General features: G+C 37.5%; 1 protein-coding gene across 5 annotated transcripts in view; it reads right to left on the bottom strand.

Annotated features, from left to right (window-relative positions):
• FCHO2 (FCH and mu domain containing endocytic adaptor 2) overlaps nucleotides 1–25,480 on the bottom strand; it is a 116,971-nt gene extending 91,491 nt beyond the window's left edge. For 3 of the 5 annotated variants that reach the window (XM_037032452.1, XM_037032453.1, XM_037032454.1), the window contains exons 1-2: nucleotides 25,038–25,144; nucleotides 6,729–6,820 (exon numbers count right to left, since the gene is read on the bottom strand). In XM_037032452.1, the coding sequence (XP_036888347.1) occupies nucleotides 6,729–6,820; nucleotides 25,038–25,070 (125 nt within the window). In that variant the 5' untranslated portion in view covers nucleotides 25,071–25,144. Of the gene's footprint in view, nucleotides 1–6,728; nucleotides 6,821–25,037 lie in introns of all 5 variants that reach the window. The other 2 variants (XM_037032450.1, XM_037032451.1) reach the window with 1 other exon arrangement.
• Between the last annotated feature and the right edge of the window lie 251 nt (nucleotides 25,481–25,731).

Below are 25,731 nucleotides of genomic sequence, written 5' to 3'. Positions count from 1 at the left end.
TACAGATAAACTATCAGAACAGCAATTATTGCCAGGCTGCTGAACACAAAATCAATATATTTTAAAATAAGTGAGTTTATATAAATTTGTAACACATAACTGACACAGTGCTTTTACCCAAAATATACAAAGAATTCCTTCAATTTATTTTTTTAAGAAAGGGGCAGGAGAGAAAAATAGGCAAGACATGAACAGGTACTTGATAAAAAAGAAAATGCAAATGGCAGAAAAATATATGAAAAGATGCTCAGTTTCATCATTCATCAGGGAAACATACATTAAAACCACCACAGATACTACTACTTGTCAGAGTGACTCGGATTTAATGGCCGCCAATGCCAAGTGTTGATGAGGATATGGAGCGACTAAAGCTCTCCGACAAGACTGCTGGTGGCAGAAACGAGTTCAACCAGCTCAGAAAACTCTTTGACGTCACCTACTAGAGTTGAGCAGATACATACTTGATGACCTGGCAATTTTACTCAAGGCTATACACTTAATATAAATGTAAATGTGTATGTGTGCACCAAGGCAAATGTGCAAGAATATTCAAAACAATATTACCTGTAATAGCAAAAAACTGGGAACAACCCAAATTCTAAAACTGTAAACAGTAATAGATAAATACATTTTGCTATGTTTACGCAATTTAATAAATAGCTGGGTAAATGAATTATATGAAACTCAATACAAATGAATCTCACAAACAGTGCTGTGAAATAGGACTTGGACAACAAATACTTATATACAATTAAACTGATACACTTAATACAAAGTTCAAAAAATAGGTATAACTTCCTCTGACAGATGAATAGATAAACTGGGATATCCATAAATGGAATACTACTCCACAGCAAAATAGGATGAATTATTAACACATGCAACAATGTGCATCAATCTCAAAATAATTATACTGAAAACACCATACAACAAAGTATATCCTGCATGATTCAATTTATATTGCAAATGCAAACTAACCTAAGCATCAGAAGCAAATGAGAGGTTAAAAATAAAATGAGTGTTTGCTTAGGGATGGCAGGAAGGGACAGGAGGAATGGATTACAAAGAGGATGATGAACATGTTCACTGTCTTAATTATGGTGATGGTTTCATGAATATAAGTATATGTCAAAATGTATCCCATTATATATTTTAAAAATGTCAGTATTCTATGTGTCAGTTATGCCTCAGTAAAGTTACTGTAATGGAGAAAGGAGGGAGGAAGAAGTCTGAATGACTGAGGAAATTACCTTTTTGAGCCCCCATTTTCTTATCTGTAAAATGAGACTTAGGGTTTTGATAGTTAAATGAGACAATGTATGCAAAACCCTTAGTGCACACTATACGTTTATGTGTCTACCTTTTCTTCTTTTCTTTCTCATTCACTCTTTCCAAAAAACATGAGGATCTCTAGTTTTGTCAGGTTCCATGCTAGGCAGTGTGACAAAACACAATATTGTATGCTTTGTCTGTTATGGAGGAACAAAAAAAATAACAAAAGTGAGTAATTACAAAATGTTATAAATACCACAAAGAGCTATAGGAAGTTGAGAGAGAATCTAGTAAGTTTTTCAGATCTAGTCAAAGACATTAGGAAAAGTATTCCTAAAAAAGTGACTACGTTGCTGAGCTCTATAGGATAAACAGGAATTAACAAAGTAGAGACAGGAATAAGCACGTACAAAGCCTGGACTAGAAGAAGTCTGTCAATATGGCCAATGGCTCTGGAGAGAAAAGTATAAAGGGTCTGGTGTGAACTAAAGTTTGAAAAGTAGTTTTAGGTCAGACTATGCAGGCCTACCATAAAAGTAATGGGAAATCTCTGAAATGGTTTAAACAGAAGTAACAAACTGGTCCGCAGTTTTTAAAATGTACTCCAATTAAAGTGCAAAGAATAAACTTCAGAAGAACAAAAATGAATGTAGATAGACCAGTTAGGGGCTACTGCTAAAGTTTAGGCGACAATAATGGATAGGATTAGAATAATGTCTTGGATTAGGATAATGAAGTTAGAGATTCATTCTATCAAAAAAAATCTTTAGTAAACTTCAAGACAGCAACATAGGTAAACACGGTACTCACCTCCTCCCACAGCCACATCAAAACTGCAGCTACAGAAAAACCATCCTTCAGAACTGCCTGTAATCTGGCTGAATGAAAAGTCATGCAACTATGGACTTAAAGAAGAAGCCACACAGAAACTGGTAAAAGAGGCCAAGACACCGAAAGAGCTGGGCCCACACCCACATATGGAAGATAAAAATTGGGAGAGGTATCTTGGCTTCAAAGGTCCCCCTGAAAACTGAGGGGTCCCAGCCCCACACCAGGCCTCCCAGCTCAGGGTTCCAGTGCCAGGAAGAAAAATCCCCATAATTTATGGCTGTAAAAACCAGTGGGGCTTGAGACTGAGGAAGACAGAGGGAGGGCTTTTGGAGTCCCAAGGAGTTCCTCTTAAAGGCCCGTGCACGGACTTCTCGGACGCTCTCTAAGCTCCAGCAATGGGGCAGCAGCTTAAAAAGGACCAGTAACATATGGGAATGAAATAAATTGTCTGGAATCAGGGCAAAAACTAGGGGGCAGCTTTCTCTCAGATAGAAGTGCTAGCAGAGACCAATGTTCCTTTGATGGTGGGTACCATTATCTGAGAATCAACCTGGCTCACACAGTTTTCCAGGCCCTAGTGATTCCCTGAGGACCCGTCCCACTCGAATTTCAGTCCCATGAAGCTGTTTCCAATAACTTTTCCATACAAATGGTCTATCTTGGCTCATGCTTCAGATTTCCCTACAATCTCTCAACAAGCAGCATATGACTTTGGCATGCCCTGTACCTCTCACCAAATGGCCCCAGCTGTGGCACTAGCAACAGTAAGCCTTGGTTCACAGCTTGGCCTTGCTGGGCATCTCCAAGGCCAGCACAAGTAGCAGCTATTTGCAGATTATTTTGTAACGCACACTGGATGGCTCTGAGCAGAACAAGGCAGCAGCTGACCTTGGCCTGTACCTCCCGAGAGGCCCCAGAGCCAGTGTACCCAGTGGACAGCTTCATACCATTAGAAGCATCACCATCCCTTCACCCCCCACAAGCAACACACTCAAGGGGCAAACTCGGTGGGCATCAGACTCCTGCTGAAGTCTCGTTCTGTGGGGTGGGCCCCTGCACAGCTGATCCTCCATAATAGTTGAAAATCAGTGGTTGGCAGTCAAAGCTAGTCCTGCAAGTGATCAACCTGGAGGTAAATCCCTCCCACCGAGGTGCCAATAGCAATCAAGGCTCATCTACAAGAAGAGGGTATACACAGCCCACACAGAAGGCACGCCTCAAGTGCTCTGCTTGAGTGATCAAGAAGGCTGTGCCACTGGACCCTACTTAACACCCACTACATTAGTCCAGTCTACCCTGCCTGGGAGACATAGTAGCAAGCTCTACCTAATACACAGAAACAAACACATGAAGGCTGCCAAAATGAGGAGACAAAGAAACATGGTCCAAATGAAAAAACAGATCAAAACTCCATGAAAAGGACTAAAAAAATGAAGACAAGCAATCTACTAGATGCAGAGTCCAAAACAGTGGTTATAAGGATGTTCAAAGAAGTTAGTGAGAGTTTCAACAGCATAAAAAAGGACCAGTCAGAAATGAAGGATACACTAACTGAAATGAGGAATAATTTATGGGGAATCAACAGTAGAGTAGAAGAAGCCTAGAATCAAATCAGTGGTTTGGAATATAAAAAAGCAAAAAACAGCCGGAACAGCAAAAAGGAAAAAAAAAAAAAGAGTCCAAAAAATGAGTATAGTATAAGGAGCCTCTGGAACAACTTCAATTGTACAACATTTGCATCATGGGGATATGTGAAGAGGAAAGAAAAAAACTGAAAACCTATTAGGAAAAAAATTACAGAAAAGTTCCCTAACTTGGTGAAAGAAATAGACATACAAGTCCAGGAAGGGCAGAGTCCCAAACAAGATGAACCAAGATGCATCATAACTAAAATGCAGAAGGTTAAAGACAAAGAGAGAGTCTTAAAAGCAGCAAGAGAAAAGCAGTTAGTTATCTATAAGGGAGCTGATTTCTCACAGAAACTTTGCAGGCCAGAAGGGATTGACAAGAAGTATTCAAAGTGATGAAAAGCAAGGGCCTACAACCAAGATTACTCTACCCAGCAAAGCTATCATTTAGAATCAATGGACAAAGAGCTTCCTAGATTAAAAAAAAAAAAAAGTTCATGACCACCAGACCAGTATTATATAAAATGTTAAAGGGTCTTCTTTAAAAAGAATAAAAAATATGAACAATAAAATGGCAATAAATAAGTATCTATCAACAATTGAATCTAAAAACACAAATAAATGAACAGGCAGAACAAACAAACTCACAGAGAGAACATTTTGATGATGGCCAGATGGGAGGGAGTTTGAGGAAATGAGTTATTACAGAATAGTCATGAGAATGTATTTTACATCCTCATGTATTCTATGCGAGGATGTAAAATAGAGCATAGACCACAAAGTCATTAAAATTCTAATAACTATGTATGGTGTTAGATGGGTGCAAGATTTATCAGGATGTCATTTAGTAAGTTATGTAATGTCTAACCACTGGGGTGTACACCTGAAAGAAATTTAATAATGTATATCAACTGTAATTAAAAAATAAAAATGATTTTCTAAAAAATCTTTACTGAGGGCCTACTAAAGGGGCAACCACTCTCCCAAGTGTAGGAAACAGAATAACAAGCAAAAATGACAAAAAAAATCCCTGCGCTCATGAGGTTTATATTCTAAGACAGACAAATAAATACATATTGCCTGTACCAGATAGTTTAATTTTTATAAAGAAAAATGAAGCAGCGAAGGGGAAGTGGAAGAAGGGATTGTCTCACTGCTTACAGATTCAAAAAGGGGTAGATTCTAGGCAAAGAAGAGATGGCCCAGGATTCCTGGACTTCTTATAGTGACTGACACAAAACAGGGCTAAAGGCATTACAACAACAGCCTTGATGGTCTCAAGGTGGTTAGTTATGGTAGTCATGCAAGTGTTGGGGAAGAAGGCAGGCTAGGGGACATTCCAGAGATGCAAAGATGGGGGCCTTTCCTTGACACCTGCCAATGATGGTACAGAAGCCAGAGAGGGATAGCTTTATCCATAGTACTTAGAGCTTTTTGAGGCCCTCTTAACTCCAGTAGAGTGGTGGAAGCCATAAGAAGATTGGTGTTACATGAAAAAGTTTGTTCTCCAATTCCTACCAGTCAGTTAACTCTAAGTAGATAGAACTTGTACTTTACCACTGTATTCCCAGAATCTAGAAAAGTGCCTGGCACACAGCAGTCAGTGTATATATACTGTTGAAAGAATAAATGAAGTATTGTATCTTAAGGGAAAATACCCCTATATTATCAAGGTAAAGATTGTAAATGTTTTCATTTAAAAATTACCAAGTGGGGTGCACCAAACAGCTTTAATAATTTCTAAATTAACTATTATATTATAAAGTCTTCAAGACAACCACATCTTGTAAATTTGCAGAAATATACTTAGAAATTTTTAAATAAAAGTTATAATAATACATAACTAACTGTAAGTTCAAAAAGTATACTCTTTTCAAGTTATTTTAGTATGTTGTTTGCTGACATGTTTATTTAAAGAAAAGGTAATATTTTATCCTTCAAAGTTCCTGAATATTTCTATTGGGACATCTTGCTATCCCATTCAATAAAAAATACGTAGATAATATTTGCAAGCAGTCATGTGTAAGCCAGTTTAACAAATGCCACTTGGAGCCACTATTTACTTAGCCTCCTGTGGGTAGGTCACAGATAACTACTACTTTAAAGCAGTGGTCCCCAACCTTTGCACACCAGAAACCAGTCTCACAGAAGACAATTTTTCCATGGACCAGGGATGAGAGGGGGGATGGCTTCGGGATGATTCAAGCACATTACATTCAAGATCACCTCCTGCTGTGCAGCCTGGTTCCTAACAGGCCACAGACGGATACAGGTCTGTGGAATGGGGGTGGGAACCCCTGCTTTAAAGTATTGGGTTGGCCAAAAAGTTCATTCGGTTTTTTCCATAAGAAGGTTCTAGTAGCACTTAGTGGTCTTTAACTTCATAGGAAACAATTTTGTTAAGACTGTATTGTGACAGCTGTTATATCAGTGTGCATTTTTTAAAAACCTTATCAAATTTGGTGAATTTTTGTGTGGCCATTTTAATATTGAAGATGGAAGAAATACTCAACATTTTTGGCATATTATGCTTTGTTATTTCAAGAAAGGTAGAAGCACAACTGAAGCACAAAAAACAAAAAAGATTTGTGCAGTGTGTGGAGAAGGTGCTGTGACTGATCAAACAGGTCAAAAGTGGTTTGCGAAGTTCCGTGCTGGAGACGCCTCACTGGGTGATGCTCCACACTTGGGCAGGTCACGTGAAGTTGACAGCGATCAAATCGAGACTTTAACTGAGAACAATCAACGTTATACTATGCAGGAGATAGCCGACACACTCAAAATACCCAAATCAATAGAAGTTATTGGTGAAAATTAAAAATGTCTCTTTTATTTTATGGAAAAATCCACACAACTTTTTGGCCAACCCAAAATAACTATAGTATATTTTTAACAACTGCACTTGATTGCTTCACAACCAATTTTTTTTTCAATTACTGGTACTTATATTCTAAAATTTAACTTGTAATGAATTGTTAAATGACAAAAAATACATACCTTTCTCTTACAAAATCTGCTAGTTCTTTTGTCGATATCTGTCCATGTTTCATATTATGGTAAAGGACATCAAAGCCACTATTTTTTTCCCCCTACAATTTAAAAAGATTTTTAGTGTACCAAAAAATAATAATAAAAGAATGAGAGAAACAAATATCAAAATGACAAGAATAACCCTGCATTAACTAATGTGGAATTCTGACTTTTAGGTGACCTGTCTTTCCTAAATGTGACCATTGTTATTCACGTATGACTTTAAACTGGATCAAAGAAATGCTGTAAGGTTTAATGAAATTTATAATTTATTACATATACAATCACATCACATACATGTGCATACTCTATAATCATTCATAAGGGGCATATTAATTCAATTAATTCATATTAATGAAACTAAGTCTGAAATTTTAAGGAATAATATGCAGCATAATTTGGAAAAGATAAACATGAACCTCTGTAAATATATTACCAAATACCAATTCAATTCCTTGAACATGCATTAAGGGATTCCTGATTATTTAACTCAACAACTTTCAATTGGCTTACCATGACAAACTGGTAGTCTGCAAGAATTTTTAAAACATGCAATACCTGACTGTTTAGTCAGGGGCACTGACCTCTTTTCCCTTAGATTGTCAACTTAAAAAATTGCAAGAGCCAACAAAACAACAGCCATCCACTGTGAATAAATCAAAATTATAGCTATTTTTATTGGCAGATCAACAAAAAATATATGTTGGTATGCCACAAAATTTCAGTAATTAGTTTATGAGTGTCATGAGATGAAAAGGCTGAAAACTGCGGACTTACCTCAAAAGTATGTGCTTTAAAATTACTAAGTCTTGATTTCTGAGTCAAGACAACATATTACTAAGCATATAAGTATCGAATACTACAAGGTACTTTATAATTGCTAATATATCTCTCAGTAAACTTCAGCAATTTGAGAAGTGAGAAAGTAGGTAAAATTTCAAAAAAAGAACAGTAACAGTCTATTGGCTCATCCTCAACTAATGGGAAATTAACAGAACCAGACCACTAAATAGTACTACAAAACCTTTCTACAACACTACAAAACCTTTACTGTTATTTAATCCAATAAATGCTAAATTAGCAAGTCATAACAACAACAAAAAACATTGAAAACATCAATGTTGCAGTGAAATATTGGGTTGGCCACAAAGTTCGTTTAGTTTTTTCTGTATGATGGCTCTAGTAGCACTTAGTTGTCTCCAACTTCATTTGAAACAATTTTGTTAAGGTGTATTGTGACAGCTGTCATATCAGCATTCACTTTTTAAAAACTTATCCAAATTGATGAATTTTTGTGCAGCCATTTTAAAATTGAAGATAAAAGAGGACATGCAATATTTTCAACGTATTATGCTTTATTATCTCAAGATAATATGCTTTATTATCTCAAGTAGAAACACAATAAAAAGATTTGTGCAGTGTATGGAGAAGGTGCTACAACTGACCGAACGTGTCAAAAGTGGTTTGCAAAGTTTCCTGGTACTATTGACATTTTGGTCATATAATTCTTTGCTCTGGGGCATTCTTACATGCATTGGAAGATGTTCAGCAGCACCCCTGGCCTCTACCCACTAGAAGCCAATAGCAGGACATAGCTAACATACTCAAAATATCTGAATCGATAGAGTTATCAGTGAAAATGAAGTGTCTTTTACTTTACGAAAAAAACTAAACGGACTTTTTGCCAACCCAATAAAAGGCTATCAATAAACCAAACTCAATTAACTCTCCTCAGTGAGCAGTTTTATTTTTCTTCCAAAAAAATAAAATAATGAAGAACTGAATATATTTACTGGAAATAAAAAAACAATGCTGTAAGCCAAGTGTTAAACAACACTAATTTTTTCAAAGTTTGTCAAAAACAGGAAACACAAAAACTTCCATGTGTTGTAGATATGTTGAAGTGATCCCTAACAAACGTCAGATAATATACCAAGTAATTAGTTTTCGACACATAAAACAAATTAAAATGTTTTATTTATAAGGAGATAATATAAATATCCTTAGTATTTTGAACATCCATTTCCATTTTTCAGAAATAGAACATAAAACTACAGTCTCTTAAGAATCCAAACACATCCACGTGGCTTCTACAATTTTTCACATTTAAGATAAAGAAAAAATTTATTATATAACTGTAGTTTTTACTTCCCCTGGGTTTTTCACAAAAATTTATTCCAGCCAAAGAAAGAACATTTTTTTAGGTAACTATCACCACTAGCTATAGCAAGCAAAGTAACATCATTTTGCATTGCTATATGCAATTACTAAATATGCAGATTACTAAATAAAATCACAGACAAATAATGGCAGGCCTGAAACCTCTGAGGGCTTCATTCCATTACTTGAATATAATATAGAAACTACAAGTGATTAGACGACCCACCAACTCCAGTATTATGAAACCTCAAAAAAACAAACCTAAAATCTAAAACCTTAAAATCCAAAGTCTAAAGCTCTCATGCCCCAAGTTCTCATCTGACAACACCATCTAGCAATATTTTGTCAATAGTTCTACAGAATAGTTTTGGTGGTCATATGTGGAAAAACTGCTTCCATACATTTTATTCTCATTTGCACATAATTCTAACTAGTCCAGGTTACCTAGGTTCCCAATGTGCATTATGCATAAAGGGCAAACAGGAAAAGAGCTGGGAGTGATGGGCTATGCAAACCAGAACAAAGACCACTAGGAAAAAAAAAAAACTTTACCAGGCCTACAAGGGAAAGAACAAAAAAACAATTGTTAAGGAGACAGGAACTTGGAGACCATCTTGTAATTCGTACAAGAAGGTCCCGGGAATGTTGTCTCTGTTACAGTACTTTAAACATTAAGTAATCAAAAGAAGAGGTTACATGATATTCAGATATCTGGGTTCTCATTAAGTTTGTGAGATAAAGGAGTAGCTCTTTATTTGGGATGTTCAGATATCCAAACAGCATATTACTTAAAATTCCCAATACAAGGAATAAGGTGTACTAATTTGCTTACTATACTATATAATATTAAAATAGTAACAGTAACATAATTTACCTTAGGAAAAAGTACTAGCTACTCCAACCCTCAAGTCTTCACTTGGAAAGTCCTCCTACTAAGGATGTGATGCGAAAGAAGCCTGCCTCAAAAGGCACTAAGGGCTAAACATAAACGCCCTGCGTGATTACTAATCCATCTGTCAACTCTACCTATTTGAGATTTATACATTTCCCGATGTCGAAAACTGTGATGAGTCTGACTCTAGGCCCCATTTTTTTAAACAATTTCACAAACCTATTAACACAAATACTTGTTAATCATAACCTTTTCTTTGGTGCAAACAAAGCAAAATATTTAATTCCTCAAAATGACTCTTAAAAAATTCTAAGTCAAGGTGTCTAGCAAAGAACCCAGGTTTTAGTGTCACCTTATCAAAAACTTACTTTATAACCTTGATAAGTTGATGATACACTGAATATACATTTGACATACATGTACAAAATACAGTAGGAGACTGAGCAATGTGGTCTATACTTATTTGGCTTTGGTGTCGTCACACAAAATATTTGAAATTCTGGGAAAATAGGAAGAGAAACCACTCTTGCAAGTTACTATCATAACTCATATAATTCTGCCACCATTTTGAGACTACCCAGTATTTTTTTTAACTAAAAGTACCTCCATGCAATTTCTATAACTTTTATAGTAGCCACCAACCTTTACAGTAGATGGTTCTAATACAAAGAAGAGTAAAATAAGAAAAATTTCTGGATTGCATATTCATTTCATTATACTAGACCTTGAAGTGGATACATTCCTATTATTTTCAACACAAAAATATTTTTTCTTAACATATTCATTAACTCGAGCAAGCAGAACTTTCTTTTCTTTGGCTAACTAAAAATACACAAATGTACAAATAACATGACAAAAGACCTTATTATCAAATAAAATTACAACTAAAGAAGTATTCTGCTCTTCAATCTTTTACTAAATCTGTAAATGTTCACGAACTTTGATTCAGAAATTCCACTTTTAAAAGTCTGGATCACAAACACACATACAAAAAATATGTGGAAGAATACTCACTGCAGTGCTGTTTGTAAAGCTAAAAATTAGAAACAATTCAAAAGTATCCACTAACATCACTGTTTAAACAAATGCCAGTACACCCTACAATGAAATAATAGTGTTTTTAAAAGACTACAGCAGAAAAAAAATTGCAGATTTTAAGTATTAATTTAAAAAATCTACCCAGCTATACTGCTGGTAAAAAAAAAAAAAAGATACAATAGCCAAACATAACCTATGCTGGGAACAACCCAAAAGTCCATCAGCTGGTAAATGGATGGACAAAATGAGGTGTAGCCATAAAATGTAATACAATTTAGCAATAAAAAGGAACAAACACCGACACATGCTACTTTATGAACCTCATAAACACTCTGGTAAGTGAAAGAAGCCAGACACAAGAGACCACATTTTGTATGATTGTATGAAATGTCCAAAACAGTGAAATCTATAAAGAAAGTAGACTAGTGGCTGCCCAGAACTAATGGTGGAAAAGAGAATTAACTGTATATGAGCACGAGGGATCTAATGACTGGGAATATAAAAATACTCTAAAACTGATCTATGGTGATGGTTGCACCACTCTGTAAAGGTACTAAAAACCATTAAACTGCATGCTTAAAATGGGTATCTTTTATGACAGAAAAAATATGCTTCAATAAGATTATTTTAAAAAAAGAAAAAAATGAGACACTGGGAGATTTTCTTTTTCTCTTGGAGAATAGTTTTACTTAGTTTTGTCTTAACAAATTGGTTCTTGTTACCTTGATTCCTGGAGATTGGTATCTTCCTCATTAAGAACAATGTATTTTTTAATTTTTATTTTTAAAAAATTATAGATTTATAGGAAACTGCTGAAAAATGTACAGGGAGGTTCCACATACAAGCAAGATTTTTTTTAGTTGAATGGTCAAATCATATTTACTTAGAAAGGTCAGCCCTCCCTAACAGTTGGATATGGTTGCTATTTATGTTCATTGGTAGCAGATGACTACAGCATTCATAATGGCCCATTCTTCTATGGAGGCCTGATGTTGCTTTTTTTTTTTTGGTAAAAAAAAATTAAACTGAATTTAGTTAAAAAGGAAAGTGGAAAACAAAAATCTAGTAGGATTTCATCTTCACTGAAAAAACAACATGTTGCGCATATATGTATGTATACAAAAGGAATCTGAAGGCATACATACCAAACTATTGATAGCAAATTATTTCTGGAAAGGGAATGATGAGTATAGAATCACTTTCCAATAAAAATTTAATAATAAGTAAGCCAAGTCTTCAGTATAGACATAACAGAGTTAAGAGCTATCATAAAAAGCAGTTTCAAAACGCAATTTTCTCCCAAGTATACTACAACTGTTGATATAAAATCTTGCTTATCAATGGCTGTTTATTACCTCTGCTCAAATTTTTAAATTACTTTTTTACAACAATTTTATTGAGATGTAATTCGCACACCATACAATTCACCCATTTAAAATGTACATTGTAATAATTTTAGGGTATTTACAGAGTTGTGCAACCATCACCATAATCAATGTAATATTATTGACACCCACCAAAAACAAAAACAAGAAAACCCAGAACCAAATACAGGCAAACTTCAGTGTTCAGTTCCAGACCACCGTAACAAAGTGAGTGTGACAAAAAAGCAACTCGTAAGCTTTTTGCTGGTTGGAAGGTCTTGTCTCCGATTTATAAAAAACACATCTGTGAAGTGCAATAAAGTGAAGCACAAATGAAGAACACCTGTAGCTAGATTTTCAAGAGTAGGTATTTAGTAATCAGTCATGAGCTTCTTTGCAGCTGGCTATTCATTCATTTAATTGACACAAGTAAATACATACGTCCACAAAGAAATCTGACCAAGAATGCATACAGCAGCATTATTCATAAGAGCCAAAGGGTGGAAACAACCCAAAAGTCCATCACCTGACAAATCAATAAACAAAATGTGATGATACACTCATGCACTAGAGTATTATTCAGGCATGAAAGAGGTAAAGCACTGATATATGCAATAACATTGATTAACCATGAAAACAGTATGCTAAGATAAAGCCAGTCACGAAAGACCACATACTATTGGATGATTCCATTCATATTAAAGTCCAGAATACAAAAATAAAGTAGACTAGTGGGTTGCTTGGGGTGGTGGGTAGGGATGTGAGTAATATAGGGGATTATAAAAGGTACAAGGTTTCTTTTTGAGGTAATAAAAATGTTTTTAAATTGCCTGTAATGATGATTGCAAGTTATTACCAAAACTGACTGTGAATATTACCAAAAACCATTGAACTGTAGGCTTGAAATGACTGACCCATATGGTCTGGTATGGCACGGTATGGCATCAAATGGACAATACGGCTCAATAACGTTGTCCAAAAAGTTCAGTAAATATCTGTATCCTTTTTAATCAATAAATTCTTGCAGATAAATTTTCAGTATTAACTGACAAAACCAGCTATTAACACTACTGTTGGCCCAAGGAGGACAACTGCTATGAAGGTATGCACTAAAATAAGATCTTTTATCTGATAATCTTAACGTACTTTACAAAGAGGTATGACTTTCAGAGAACATCAACTGATGTTGTAATTCAATAAAAATAAGTGTTAAAAATCTTTGTATAATTACTCCTAGGATAAAGTAGGAAAAAAGTTTTACCATCCTTTGAAAAATGAAAAGTCCAGAATCATACAGGTCTTTTAAAAACTCAGTTCCTACTGTTTCCTCTTACCACTCTAATTTAACTAAGATGACTGTAGTTAACAGTTTGATATGTATCAGTTCAGATTCCTTTTCAAATATATACAGTAATATACTACTTTTTAATGTGAAAATGAGGTTTACTCCACATATTGTCTTGCACTTAAATTAGCAACTGAAGTGAAATTTAGCTGAAAAGAAAAACTGTAAATAAGGTCACCAAGTCACTAAAATGCTCCTATTCTTTTCAAGCCTAATGTAATCTATGAATAAGATATCCTTGAAATTTCAAGTTTAAAGTTTAAATTAGTCATCAAACTTATGTTGGAACTCCAAAGTCATCTTCTTCTGGCTGATTTTATAACTTTATACTGAAAGTTTCTTATATAGATTATAAAATACAATATAACATATTTCCATTTGAAAAAAAAGCATACCTCCATTAACAAGGCTATGAAATTTCTATTTTAACTAAAAAGGATCTCATCAAGGTTTTTTTTTTTTTAATTTTTAAATTTATTTATTTTTTTAATATATTTTATTGATTATACCATTACAGTTGTTCTATTCCCCCCTTTCAAACCCCTCCACCCACACCCTCCCTCTCCCACCATTCTCCCCCCCCCAGTTTATAACCACGTGTCTCAAGTTCTTTGGATTCTATATTTCCCCCACTATTCTCGCCCTCCCCCCTATCTATTTTCTGCCTACCATCTACGCTATTTTCTGTGCCTTCTCCCCTCTTCTCCCCCTCCCACCCCCGTTTCTAACCCTCCATGTGTTCTTCATTTCTATGGTTCCACTCCTGATCTAGCTGTCTTCTTGGTTTGCTTTTGTTTTAGGTGTGGTTGTTAATAACTGTGTGTTTGCTGTCCTTTCACTGTTCATCTTTTTCATTTTCTTTTTCTTATATAAGTCCCTTTAGCATTTCATATAATAAGGGCTTGGTGATGATGAACTCCTTGAACTTGACCTTATCTGAGAAGCACTTTATCTGTCCTTCCATTCTAAATGAAAGTTTTGCTGGATAAAGCAATCTTGGCTGTAGGTCTTTGGATTTCATGACTTGGAATACTTCTTTCCAGCCCCTTCTTGCCTGTAAGGTCTCTTTTGAGAAATCCGCTGACAGTCTGATGGGTACTCCTTTGTAGGTGACTGTCCCCTTATCCCTTGCTGCTTCTAGGATTCTCTCCTTCATTTTGGTCTTGGCTAATGTAATTATGATGTGCCTTGGTGTGTTCCTTCTTGGGTCCAACTTCTTTGGCACTCTCTGAGCTTCCTGGATTTCCTGGAAGTCTATTTCCTTTGCCAGACTGGGGAAGTTCTCCTTTATTATTTGTTCAAATACGTTTTCCACTCGTGGCTGTTTCTTTCCCCCTTCTGGTACCCCTATAATTCGGATGTTGGAACGTTTAAAGATGTCCTGGAGGTTCCTAAGCCTCTCCTCATTTTTTTGAATTCTCATTTCTTCATTCCTTTCTGGTGGGATGTTTTGTTCTTCCTTCTGGTCCATTCCATTGATTTGAGTCCCAGTTTCCTTTCCATCACTATTGGTTTCCTGTGCATCTCCCTTCATTTCAATTAGTTTAGCCTTCATATGTTCCTCTAATTTGTGACTATAATCAACCAGTTCTGTGAGCATCCTGATAAATAGTGTCTTGAATTGTGCTTCTGAGAGGCTGGCAATTTCTCGGTCGCTTAGAGTTATTGGCTCTGGGACTTTGAGTTCTTCTTGTGCCATCTTTTGGTTTGTTCGTGCCTGTTCCATAGCAGGATCAGAGCCCTAAAGTGTTCACTAGAACAGGGCAACTCAGTCGCTGGGTTGTGACGTTGTATGTGGGGGCGGGGTCAAAGAGGGACAATGGCTCTCACTGGTCTTGCAGGGCAACTAAGTCGCTGGGTTGTGACGCTGTATGTGGGTGCGGGGTCAAAGAGGGACTATGGCGTCCTGTCCGCCGCCTGCAACACGGCCCTCACCGGTGCCGCAGTTGCTGCCGTCACCGGGCCCACGCGTTTCGTCCCTCTGCACGCGAGTGTGCCACCGCCGTCAGCCCTCGCCCCCTGGGGCCTGCGTGGTCTGTCTCACTGTGCACGAATATGCGCCCGCGGTCTGCCCCGCACCCCAACTGGTTCCCGTCTGCCTGCGCGTCTGGGTCGGGGGGCCCTGTCCTGCCCGACCCTGCTCGCTGCTGGCTCCGCCCCTCTTACCGTCCCCCTTGAATGGTTAGATGTAGTGGGACTTCCGTATAATTCAATTTTCTGTCCTTTGGTTGTGTCTTTGTTTCTCCAAACCTTTGTTGTATTCAAACTTGGTTGTGGGAGAAGGCACAGTGTTTCCACCTATGCCTCCATCTTGGCGGAAGTTCTCATCAAGGTTTTAAGAGCCACAAAAGTAATAGTAGAAAAAACACAAAACTATAAACCCCACAGATTCTAGTTAATGGTCTGGCTTCTCTTTCAAAGGCAACAGTAAATTAAATACTTAAATTTTTGAGTCTAAGAGCTGAAAAACAGGCAGAAGGTAAGAGTATAGAGTGTATAAACTAAGAAGTTGAGCGATGGCTGGTGTGGTGCAGTGGACTGAGCACCGATCTGTGAAGCAAAGAGTTGCTGGTTCAATTCCCAGTCAGGGTGCATGCCTGGGTTGTGGGCCAGGTCCCCAGCGGAGGATATGCGAGAGGCAACCACACACTGATGTTTCTCTCCCTCGCTTCTCCCTCCTTTCCCCACTATCTAAAAATAAAATAAAATCTTTTTTTAAAGTTGACTTTACCTTTCCAATTAAAAAAAATATATATTTTAGAGGGGGAAGAGAAAGGTCAGGAGGTGCTGTCCTGTGAACAATAATGCGCCTTAACCTTCCTTTGAACTCCAGGCCACTTCATAAATAAATAAATAAGCATCACTTCCTACCTTTCTATATGCCCCTTTTACTCTAGCTCTTACCAACATTTATTAGCAAATCTTGACAAGTCACTGCAAAGTATAACATTAACACATGTCTGATGTAGTCTCACCTTATCTGCTTTCTCTAAAAGACAGAAATAAAACATTTAACTAAAAATACATCTAATTCTAAAGATACTTTTATTTTCTTTGAAGAACTGCCTTTTTAGCAAAGAATCTCTTAAACACTTTTGATGGGAATTCAACAAATATGCAATGACAGCCCCCCGGCGCTTTTCTGCCTTGAAAACTGCTGGACAAAAAGAATAAAATATATGGAAGCAGTTTTTCACATATGACCACCAAAACTATTATGTAGAACTATTGACAAAATATTGCTAACGCAAAATACAATGATTAAAATATGTGGAATGAGCAGTGCTCAGCAGTCAAACCTACTCAATGCAGGTACAAATTTACTCAAACATTTGTCAATGGACTGAAAGAAATAAATCTTATCAGATTAAAAAACTGTTTCCTGCCCTGGCTGGTGTAGCTCAGTGGATTGTGCATGGGCCTGCAAACCAAAGGGTTGCTGGTTTGATTCCCCGTCTAGGGCACAAGCCTGGGTTGCGGGCCTGGTCCCCAGTAGGGGGCCTCTGAGAGGCAACCATACATTGATGTTTCTCTCCCTGTCTTTTTCCTTCCCTTTCCCTCTGTCTAAAGATAAATAAATAAAATCTTTTTTCAAAAAACCTGTTTTCTCACTCATCAGATACTACTCCCTAATCTTTTAATTATAACTCACCTCTTTAAATCCTTCAAGTTAAATCCACAAAGCTATCTAAATAGATATTGCATATGGATTTAGCAAAAATAGTAGTTGTATTTTTTTCATTTTTATATCTTTCAAATTTTCTGTAATTCTTACATGAATGTAATTTTCATTACTTTCAAAATGAAAATAATAAAACTTACTTAACAATTTCAGCTTACTCAAAAACACTTCAAGCTATGCTTACAAAACACAGAAGGCTGCCTCGTAAACTGGCATCTTGTATGTATCAACACTTAAATCTCCAATCCGTGTAATTCATAGACGTAACAAAACAAAACTAGCAATAACCTAACTGTCCAGATGAGGAAGGTGGTCAAAAAATTTGACCTCTCCATTCCATGGAAACCTATGTAGTCACGGAAAATATTTTCAATACTTAGCCACATTAGAAAAATGCTTAGCGTCACTTGAAAACTCTATAGATACAAACTACATAGTAAAACCCCCATTTTAAAATTTGCATTTGTAAGGATCTCAGATGATAGAGGAAAAGGCTATAGTAATTTCTACTTTCTTCTGTATTCTTCTGTATTTTACTTATTACATTATAATGGTTATAATTAAAAGGGGAAACCATTTTCACTGGCTGTTATTCACCAAACCAGAAACTAACACCGTTAGTTTTAAGGTCCCAGCTCCACCAACTAGCTTTACTTATATTGTGCTTTCCTATCTTTTCCCTAGTCAACCAAACATGCTACTCAATACTCCTGCAATCCATCAAAGAATTGTATATGCCCAATGGAACTGATGGAATTATGTGCCTTATCTTCATCACACAGTTCACTAATCATTTCTCAATTTAATCCTCTCAAACTCTGGTCATTCCAACAACATTCTTTAGCATTTTCATCAACAGGCATAACTATACATCTCAATTGCTGTTGTGCTGTTTTTGTTTCTCCCCACTTCTGACCAATTTATGCTAACTTCTGTGGACCCAATTATTATTAAAGTTCTTCTAACTCTAATATTCTTTAATTTTTCCACACTAGGTAAATTGAAAGCCAAGCCCTACTTCCCTTTTCAAGTCTGTATGATCCCATATTTCTATATGGATTTCTTAAGATTAACTATTCTAGAATTATGAAATCAGGATGGATAATCTCAAAAGATACCCCATCTCTCTCTCTCTCTCTCTCTCTCTCACACACACACACACACACACACGCACACACCCCTACTTCCAAAGGTCTTATGCTAGCCAAATATGCAGGATAATACAAAGTACACCTGTTCTCCCATGCATTCGCCTAAATAATTTGTTCTGAAAGGATAAGAGCACTAAGGATTTAGTGTGTAGGGCTAAAAATAACCAGACAGCGAATTTTTATCCTTTCTAAATCAATGTTCTAAAATCTTTCCCTGAACTGAATTTATGTAGACTAGATCAGTATCAATTTCTCACTTTCCAATTCCTTCTAGATTAAGGCAAAAATACAAGACGATCTTCCCTCCACCCCAACCCCCACCAAAAAAATCTAAGGGCCTGACAATAAAATGTAGTGCCTCCTAAAATACTACGATTTTATAATGTCTACCTGTCAAGTCTACTTAAACCTAGTTAGATGAATCTGTAGTCTGCATTTTCATAGCCTGTTAAAGATGAAAACAATTTGGGCATGGATAACTGGCTAACAGTCATACAATAATACATTTTAACTTAGTGGATGTTATTTGCTTATATATACACATAGGTTATCTCTGGAAGTCTACATGAGAAACTGGTAACTGAGAAAGTGATTGCCTTTGGGGAGACCTTGATGGTTGGAGAAAAAGGAGACTTTATACTGTATTTATTCCCTTTTGCACCTTTTGATACTGAACCATGTAAATTTCGTAAGTCTGTTAACTAATGTACATATTTAAATATACATACACATGTACTTTTAAATTTTTAGTGTATCTTCTGATGGGATCATATCCTAAGCAGGTACCCCAAACTACAATATCCAGAAATTTCAAGTAATAGAAAGTCTATATTCTGGTTTTCTATAGTCAGTACAACTAATTTTCTAAAGACATATATTTTTAAATTATCCTATTATTAAGTAATCCCAAAGAATGTGTGTGTATGTGGTTATTAGTCTCATCTAAGATACTAAACTTATACTAAATATCAAACAAAAATATAACAATGTTTTGTGTTCAATGTCCTATTAATAGCAATTCCAGGTTTTAAAAAAACCTCTTGGTTTATCTGTATAATCACAGATGAAATTTGGGATATATAACCAAGTGCTCCAATTTTATTTAAAACTTAAGTATGACAAAAACAGTGAAATCAACAAACAAATGGAATAAGACTGTTGCACTGGTTAATCAGTAAAAGAAATAAGAAAAAACTTCAGGATAAAAATTCCTAAAATAACTGTTGTCCATTCTTGATATGCTGACTGGAGATAATCTTTGGAAAAAGTTAACTAACTAAAAATGTCAGTTTATCACAATGTGATGTATGCTAAAAAATACTTGGTGCCTTTCAAAAAATGCCTCAAAATGAGATCTGTAAGCTATTTATTTAATTAGGCATGTTATTCTCCCCCTTCAATAATTATCACCTATGAAATCCATTCCTTAAAAAAAAAGTTAACTCCTGAATATAATAACCTGAACTTACACAAAACATAAAGCTATTTTAATACTTATGATGCAATGGTAACATAGAGACTCTCAAAAGTATTACTAACTAGCCCTGTCTGGTGTAGCTCAGTGGATTGAGCGCGGGCCTGCGAACCACACAATCACGGTTCGATTCCCAGTCAGGGCATATGTCTGGGTTGCAGGCCAGTTCCCAGTTCCCAGCAGGGGACACACGAGAGGCAACCATTCACTGATATTTCTCTCTCTCTGTCTCTCTTTCCCTTCCCCTCTAAGATAAATAAATAAAATCTTTAAAAAAAAAAGTATTACTAACTAGTACTCGACTCTTAGGAGAATGGGACAGCACACAGACACACTTCCTCACTGTAATAATTGTTGATATCTTTTAAAAATTATATATATTTTGATGAGCCAACAGCTGTTTTGACATATTAAAGGCAATGGTATAGTGCCTGCTATTAAGATTTTTGACACCCTGCCATCGTCCTGATACACCATGGTTATGGGTTCGATCCCAGTCATGACATATACAAGAATCAACCAATGAATCTTAAATATGTGGAGCAAAAAATCTCTCTTCCCCCACACCTCTCTCAAATCAATAAATAAAAACTTAAAAGATTTTTGTAGTCCAATTTTAATAGAAAAGAAAAACATTTTCAGCTTGATTATCAATGGCACTTATCCTTCATGGCAAAAATTGACTTATCAGCAACAAAAGACCTGTCATTTAGGAAGTGCAAATATTGAATACATTTATCTCTTCTTTACTTAATATTATATAAGTAAAAAATCTGTAACATAACATATGGTTTGAGTTAAAAAAATCATATTTTAAAGAAAAAGGCAGGATGTACTGCTTTCAAAAAAGCTTGAAGAGCGTTTGAATACTTTAAATTTTCCTCTAATAAAATGCCACAACAAAAGGTTTGTCTTTTTACATGTAGGGAAAAAAACAATTAATAGGATGTTTGGTTACAAATCTAAAACTTTAAAGGTTCCCATTATCTCACTCTGGCAAGTCTTATTTTGTTCTGACAATGTTACTTTAAACATTCAAGGAGAAAAGTAAAATTAGTTTTAAGTTGTCTATTTTAAGAAATTATTTTGTAAGTGATCCCAAGATATGAAAATTTTTAAGTTGTTTTAAACAGACAACCATCAAATTCTCGGACGTTACTTGGTTCCTAGACTTCCCTAGTTCATTTAATCCTCATCCAGAGCTTTCAAAACTCTAATCAGTTAGAGCTTTCAGCCCCAACACCAGTCTTGGAAGTAAAATAAAATGCAGTCTATTTTAACTATTTCTGAATAGTTAAAATATTCACTATTCACTCAATAGTGAAGAGAAGGCAAAGCCTGAAACATAAATTAGATTTGGGATTCACTGTAGATTTCAGATAGCCAAATTTATTCCTCTATTAAAAGGGCCTGAAAAAAGTACATACACAAAACTTGTACAAAAATGTTTATAGAAGCATTATTCATAATAGCCAAAAATATCACACAAGGCTATGTTCTCAAAGCTCAGCTAACAGAAAACAAAAGATAACTTTAAAATGCTACTAAATTAAACTTCCAAAACACATTCATGCATCAAAAGTATGCAAAACAGCCCTAGCTGTGTAGCTCAGATGGTTAGTGTTATTCAGATACATCAAGGTTGAGGGTTCGATCCCCAGTCAGAGAACATACAAGAAACAACCAATGACTACATAAGTGGAACAACAAAATCATGTCTATCTTTCTCTCTCTCTCAAATCAATAAAAATTTTTAAAATATATTTTAAAAATAAGCAAAACATTTTAAGAATGTCATTTTAAATGATTATTTTAAAAGTCGTGCCCTGGCTGGAGTAGCTCAGTGGATTGAGCGTGGGCCTGCGAACCACACAATCGCAGTTCGATTCCCAGTCAGGGCACATGCCTGGGTTGCAGGCCAGTTCCCTGCAGGGGACTCACAAGAGGCAACCATACATTGATGTTTCTCTCCTTCTCTCCTTCCCTTCCCCTCTAAAGATAAATAAATTAAATTTAAAAAAAATAAAAGTCGTATAGCCCTGGCTGATGTGGCTTAGTGAATTGAGTGCAGGCCTGAGAACCAAAGGGTCACTAATTCCAGTCTTAGTTCAGGGCACTTAGTGCCTGGGTTGCTGGACAGGTCCCCCCCACCCCACCCCTCGTAAGGGGCACTCAAGAGGCAATCACACATTGTTTCTCTTCCTCTCTTTCTCCCCCTCTTCCCCTCTCTCTAAAAATAAATGAATAAAATCTTTAAATAAAATAAAATAAAAGTTTTATAAATTGACATTGTAAAACCTAAAAGTCTGATAGGCTAATAGGCTAAACTAAAAATTCATGTGGAATTCAAGGGGCCCCAGAATAGCCAAAATAACCTTCAGAAAAAATAATGAAATCAGAGGACTCATACTCCTGATCCCAAACTTACCACAAAACTACTGTAGTCAAAACAATGTGGTACCAGCATAAGTATAAACAATGGAATACAACTGTAAATCCAGAAATAAATCCATATAGCTATGGTCAACTGATTTTCAGCAAGGATACCAAGACTATTCAAATGAAGAAAGAAGACCCTTTTCAACAAATGGTGCTGGGACTTTTCACATGCAAAAGAATGAAATTTTATCTCTTCTTCACACCACACACAAAAATTAACTTCAAATGGATCACATGCCTAAATCTAAGAGCTAAAGCTAGAAAACCCACAGAAGAAAACAAGAGAAGTAAATCTTTGAGACCTTGGGAAGCATCTGAGATCTTGCTCCTCAGCATATGTTGTCGGTTTGGCTGAAATAAACTTACAAAAATCCCCCCCCTCAAAACCTTGGTGACATTGGTCTAGGAAAGACTTCTTAGATAAATAACAAAAGTTTAACAGAAAAATCAGATAAATAGGACATCAATGAGACTGCATCAAAATTAAAAACATTTGTGCTTCAAAGTACACCACCAAGAAAGTGAAAAAGATAACCCACAGAACGACAGAAAATGTTTACAAAGTCATATATCTGATGAGACATGTACCCAGAATATAAAAAGAACTCTTAAAACTCAGTGAGAAGACAAACCAATCTAAAAATGGGCAATGAATCTAAACAGACATTTGCCCAAAGAAAATACATACGTGGGCAATAAACACATGAAAAGATGTTCAACATCATTAGCCACCACAGAAATGCAAATCAAAACCACAATGAGATCCTACTTCATACCCATCCACCATACACCAGTGTGGCTCAGTTGGTTGGGCGCTGTCCTGCAAAGCAGAGGGTTGACAGTTCAATTCTGGTCAGGGCACATGCCTGGGTTGCAGGTTCATCCAGGGTCCAGGAGTGAACAAGGGGCAAATGAATGACATTTCTCTCTTACATGAATGTTTCTCTCCCACTCTTTCTCCTTACCTTCCACTCTCTCTCTAAAAAAAATAAAATCTTAAATTAAAAACAAAAAAAACCAAAAAAAACCAAGAAGTGTTGTCCAGCATGTGGAAAAACTGGAATCCTCAGACACTGAGAGTGGAACTGTAAAATGGTTCTGTCATTCTGAAAAACAGTTCGGTAGTTCCTTGAAATGTTAAACAGAGATTTACCATACGACCGACCCAACAACTCCATTCCCAAAAGAAATGAAGACGTGTGCACATAAAAACTTGTACAAAAATGATCATAGCAGAATTATTCATAAGAGCCAAAAAGTGGAAACCAGTAAATGTCCATCACTGGTAATGGATAAATAAAATGTTGTGTGTACACAGCATGTATGTACACACAATGGAATGCTTAGTCATAAAACTGAATTAAGTACCGGTACAAGCATGTTACATCATGAACACTGGAAACACACTAAGTGAAAGAAGCCAGTCACAAAGGACCATACACATGATCCCATTTATTTGATACATTCAGAAGAGACAAATCTACAGATGAGTTGCCTAGGGCTGAGGCAGGAGGGAAACAGGGAGTAACTGCTAATAGATCATTCTTTCTGAGGTGCTAAAATTGTTCTAAAATTGACTGTGGTTATGTCTGAACACTCTGTGAACACTCAAAATAATCCTTGAATTGTACACTTAAATGGGAGTATTGTATGGTATATGAATTGTGCCTCGGTAAAGCTGTTGTTTAAAAAAGAAAACCTAATGTATTTACGTTGCTTGTGGAAAACAAGGAACATAAAGACAAATAACTACGAACTGATTTGATTACTACAAGTTCATGCTTGAGACACTTAGAAATAAGAATTTAAGGCACAATCCTATGCACTGAAAGATTACTCCTTTAAATATTTCTAAACGTTAAAATGGAATTGTAGTACTTGAAACTGTCAGGGCATAAAATGAGATTCAACCAAGATACCTGAGTAAACATATTACTTTCCTGTACATGGCTGAACTGTACTTCCCATGACAATAAACAATAACTACAGCAAAACACCACAGGGAGAGGGAGAAGTCATTCTTAAAGAACCTAATACTAATAATGTGTTCAGAGGAGGGGTGTGGAAAGAATGAGGAAGGGGAAGGAACACAGGGACAAGGGGAAGTCTCGGTGCACTTAAGCCCCAAGAATCCAGTTACATTAAATCCAACTTTTATTCGCTTTGTGAACAGGCCCAGAGGCAAAGTCCTGGGCACAGACCAACGAGTCGAATTGCGAAGCCGAGAGGAAATGCCGATCCGGCCTCAGCACGGAATTCAGTGTGAAAATGGTGGGGGGCAAAAGGGCTCAGATGGGGGGCTGGCGCGGGAGCGAGACGAGCCCCCTCCACCTGGCTGGGGCCCGCGCTCTCCGACAGCGCATAGCTGGGGGCGGCCGCGCCACGGCCCGTCGTGGGCGTCCCAGCCGCCGAGCACGCCCGGCGCCCGGAGCCTCCGGGGCCGGATCCCGTCTCCCGCCCCATTCGCGCTTTGTCCCAGCGCGGGCAGCGGGCGGTCCTCAGCCTCCCCGCCGCGGGTTGAGGGGCCACGCTGCCAGCCTCCGTTCCCCGCAAGAGCTGCGAGTCCGGACGGCAGCCGACCCGTCGCCCCCCCAGGCTTTATCCAGGCGGAACCCAGCAGGCGGCGGTCAGAGGACGCTCACCCTGTCCCAGGAGCCGCTGCCGCCACGGTCCCCAGCGCAGAAAGCCTTGGACTCCGAAACCCACACAATTTCTAATACCCTCCTCTTACCCAAAAACTCTCGACGAAATGCGCCATGACCATCGTGCCGCCGCCGCCGCGCCGGGTTCTGCGTCCGCGCCCGCCCGCCGCCGTGTAAACACCGGCCCGGCCCCCACGGCGCCCCCGCCCTTCGGCGCCACCGCCTTCTTCCCAGAGTCCAGCCCGTACCCTCCAGGGCGCATGCGCCACCTAGCGGCTGCTGGGATGGGACAAACACTTAAAGCCGTCTGGTGCGCGCATGCGCCCGAGGTCCCATTCCCGGGTTTTAGTGGCCTTTTTCTCACTCCCTGGCGCGGGCGGAGGTAGATTGAGTATTCGCTTGGGAATGGTGGAGAACTGGCTCCCTGAGGAGTCATCGGGACGACTATCCGCACCATCTGTGGTGTGACGGGTACTGGACCAGGGACTGAGCTAAGAGAGGGGCCAGCTAGCGGCATTTGAGCCTGAAGCTTGGCTGCCAGCTCAGTTTCTTCTCACAAGACTCGCTTTCCGTGCCTTCCAGGATCCGAATGGATCCTGAGGCTGGCCAAGCTGGGATAGGGGAAACTTGGCCGCTAGCCACTTGGAGGAGATTCTGAGAAACCTTTGGTCAACCTTTGGTGCTTTTCCTTGACAGGGCACTAAGAACCAAAAGAAAACTTTCCGAGACCGGAAAAGGAGGGAAACGCCCAGTGTCGCCAGATTGCCCCTGGAGCGGCGCGAG

Source organism: Sturnira hondurensis, unplaced genomic scaffold, assembly GCF_014824575.4.
Source record: "Sturnira hondurensis isolate 20B ecotype Veracruz unplaced genomic scaffold, ASM1482457v3 Scaffold0021354, whole genome shotgun sequence".
In the NCBI taxonomy this organism is placed as follows: domain Eukaryota; kingdom Metazoa; phylum Chordata; class Mammalia; order Chiroptera; family Phyllostomidae; genus Sturnira; species Sturnira hondurensis.
The sequence above is the reverse complement of the archived record's forward strand: the minus strand, read 5'-3'. Positions and strand labels throughout refer to the sequence as shown.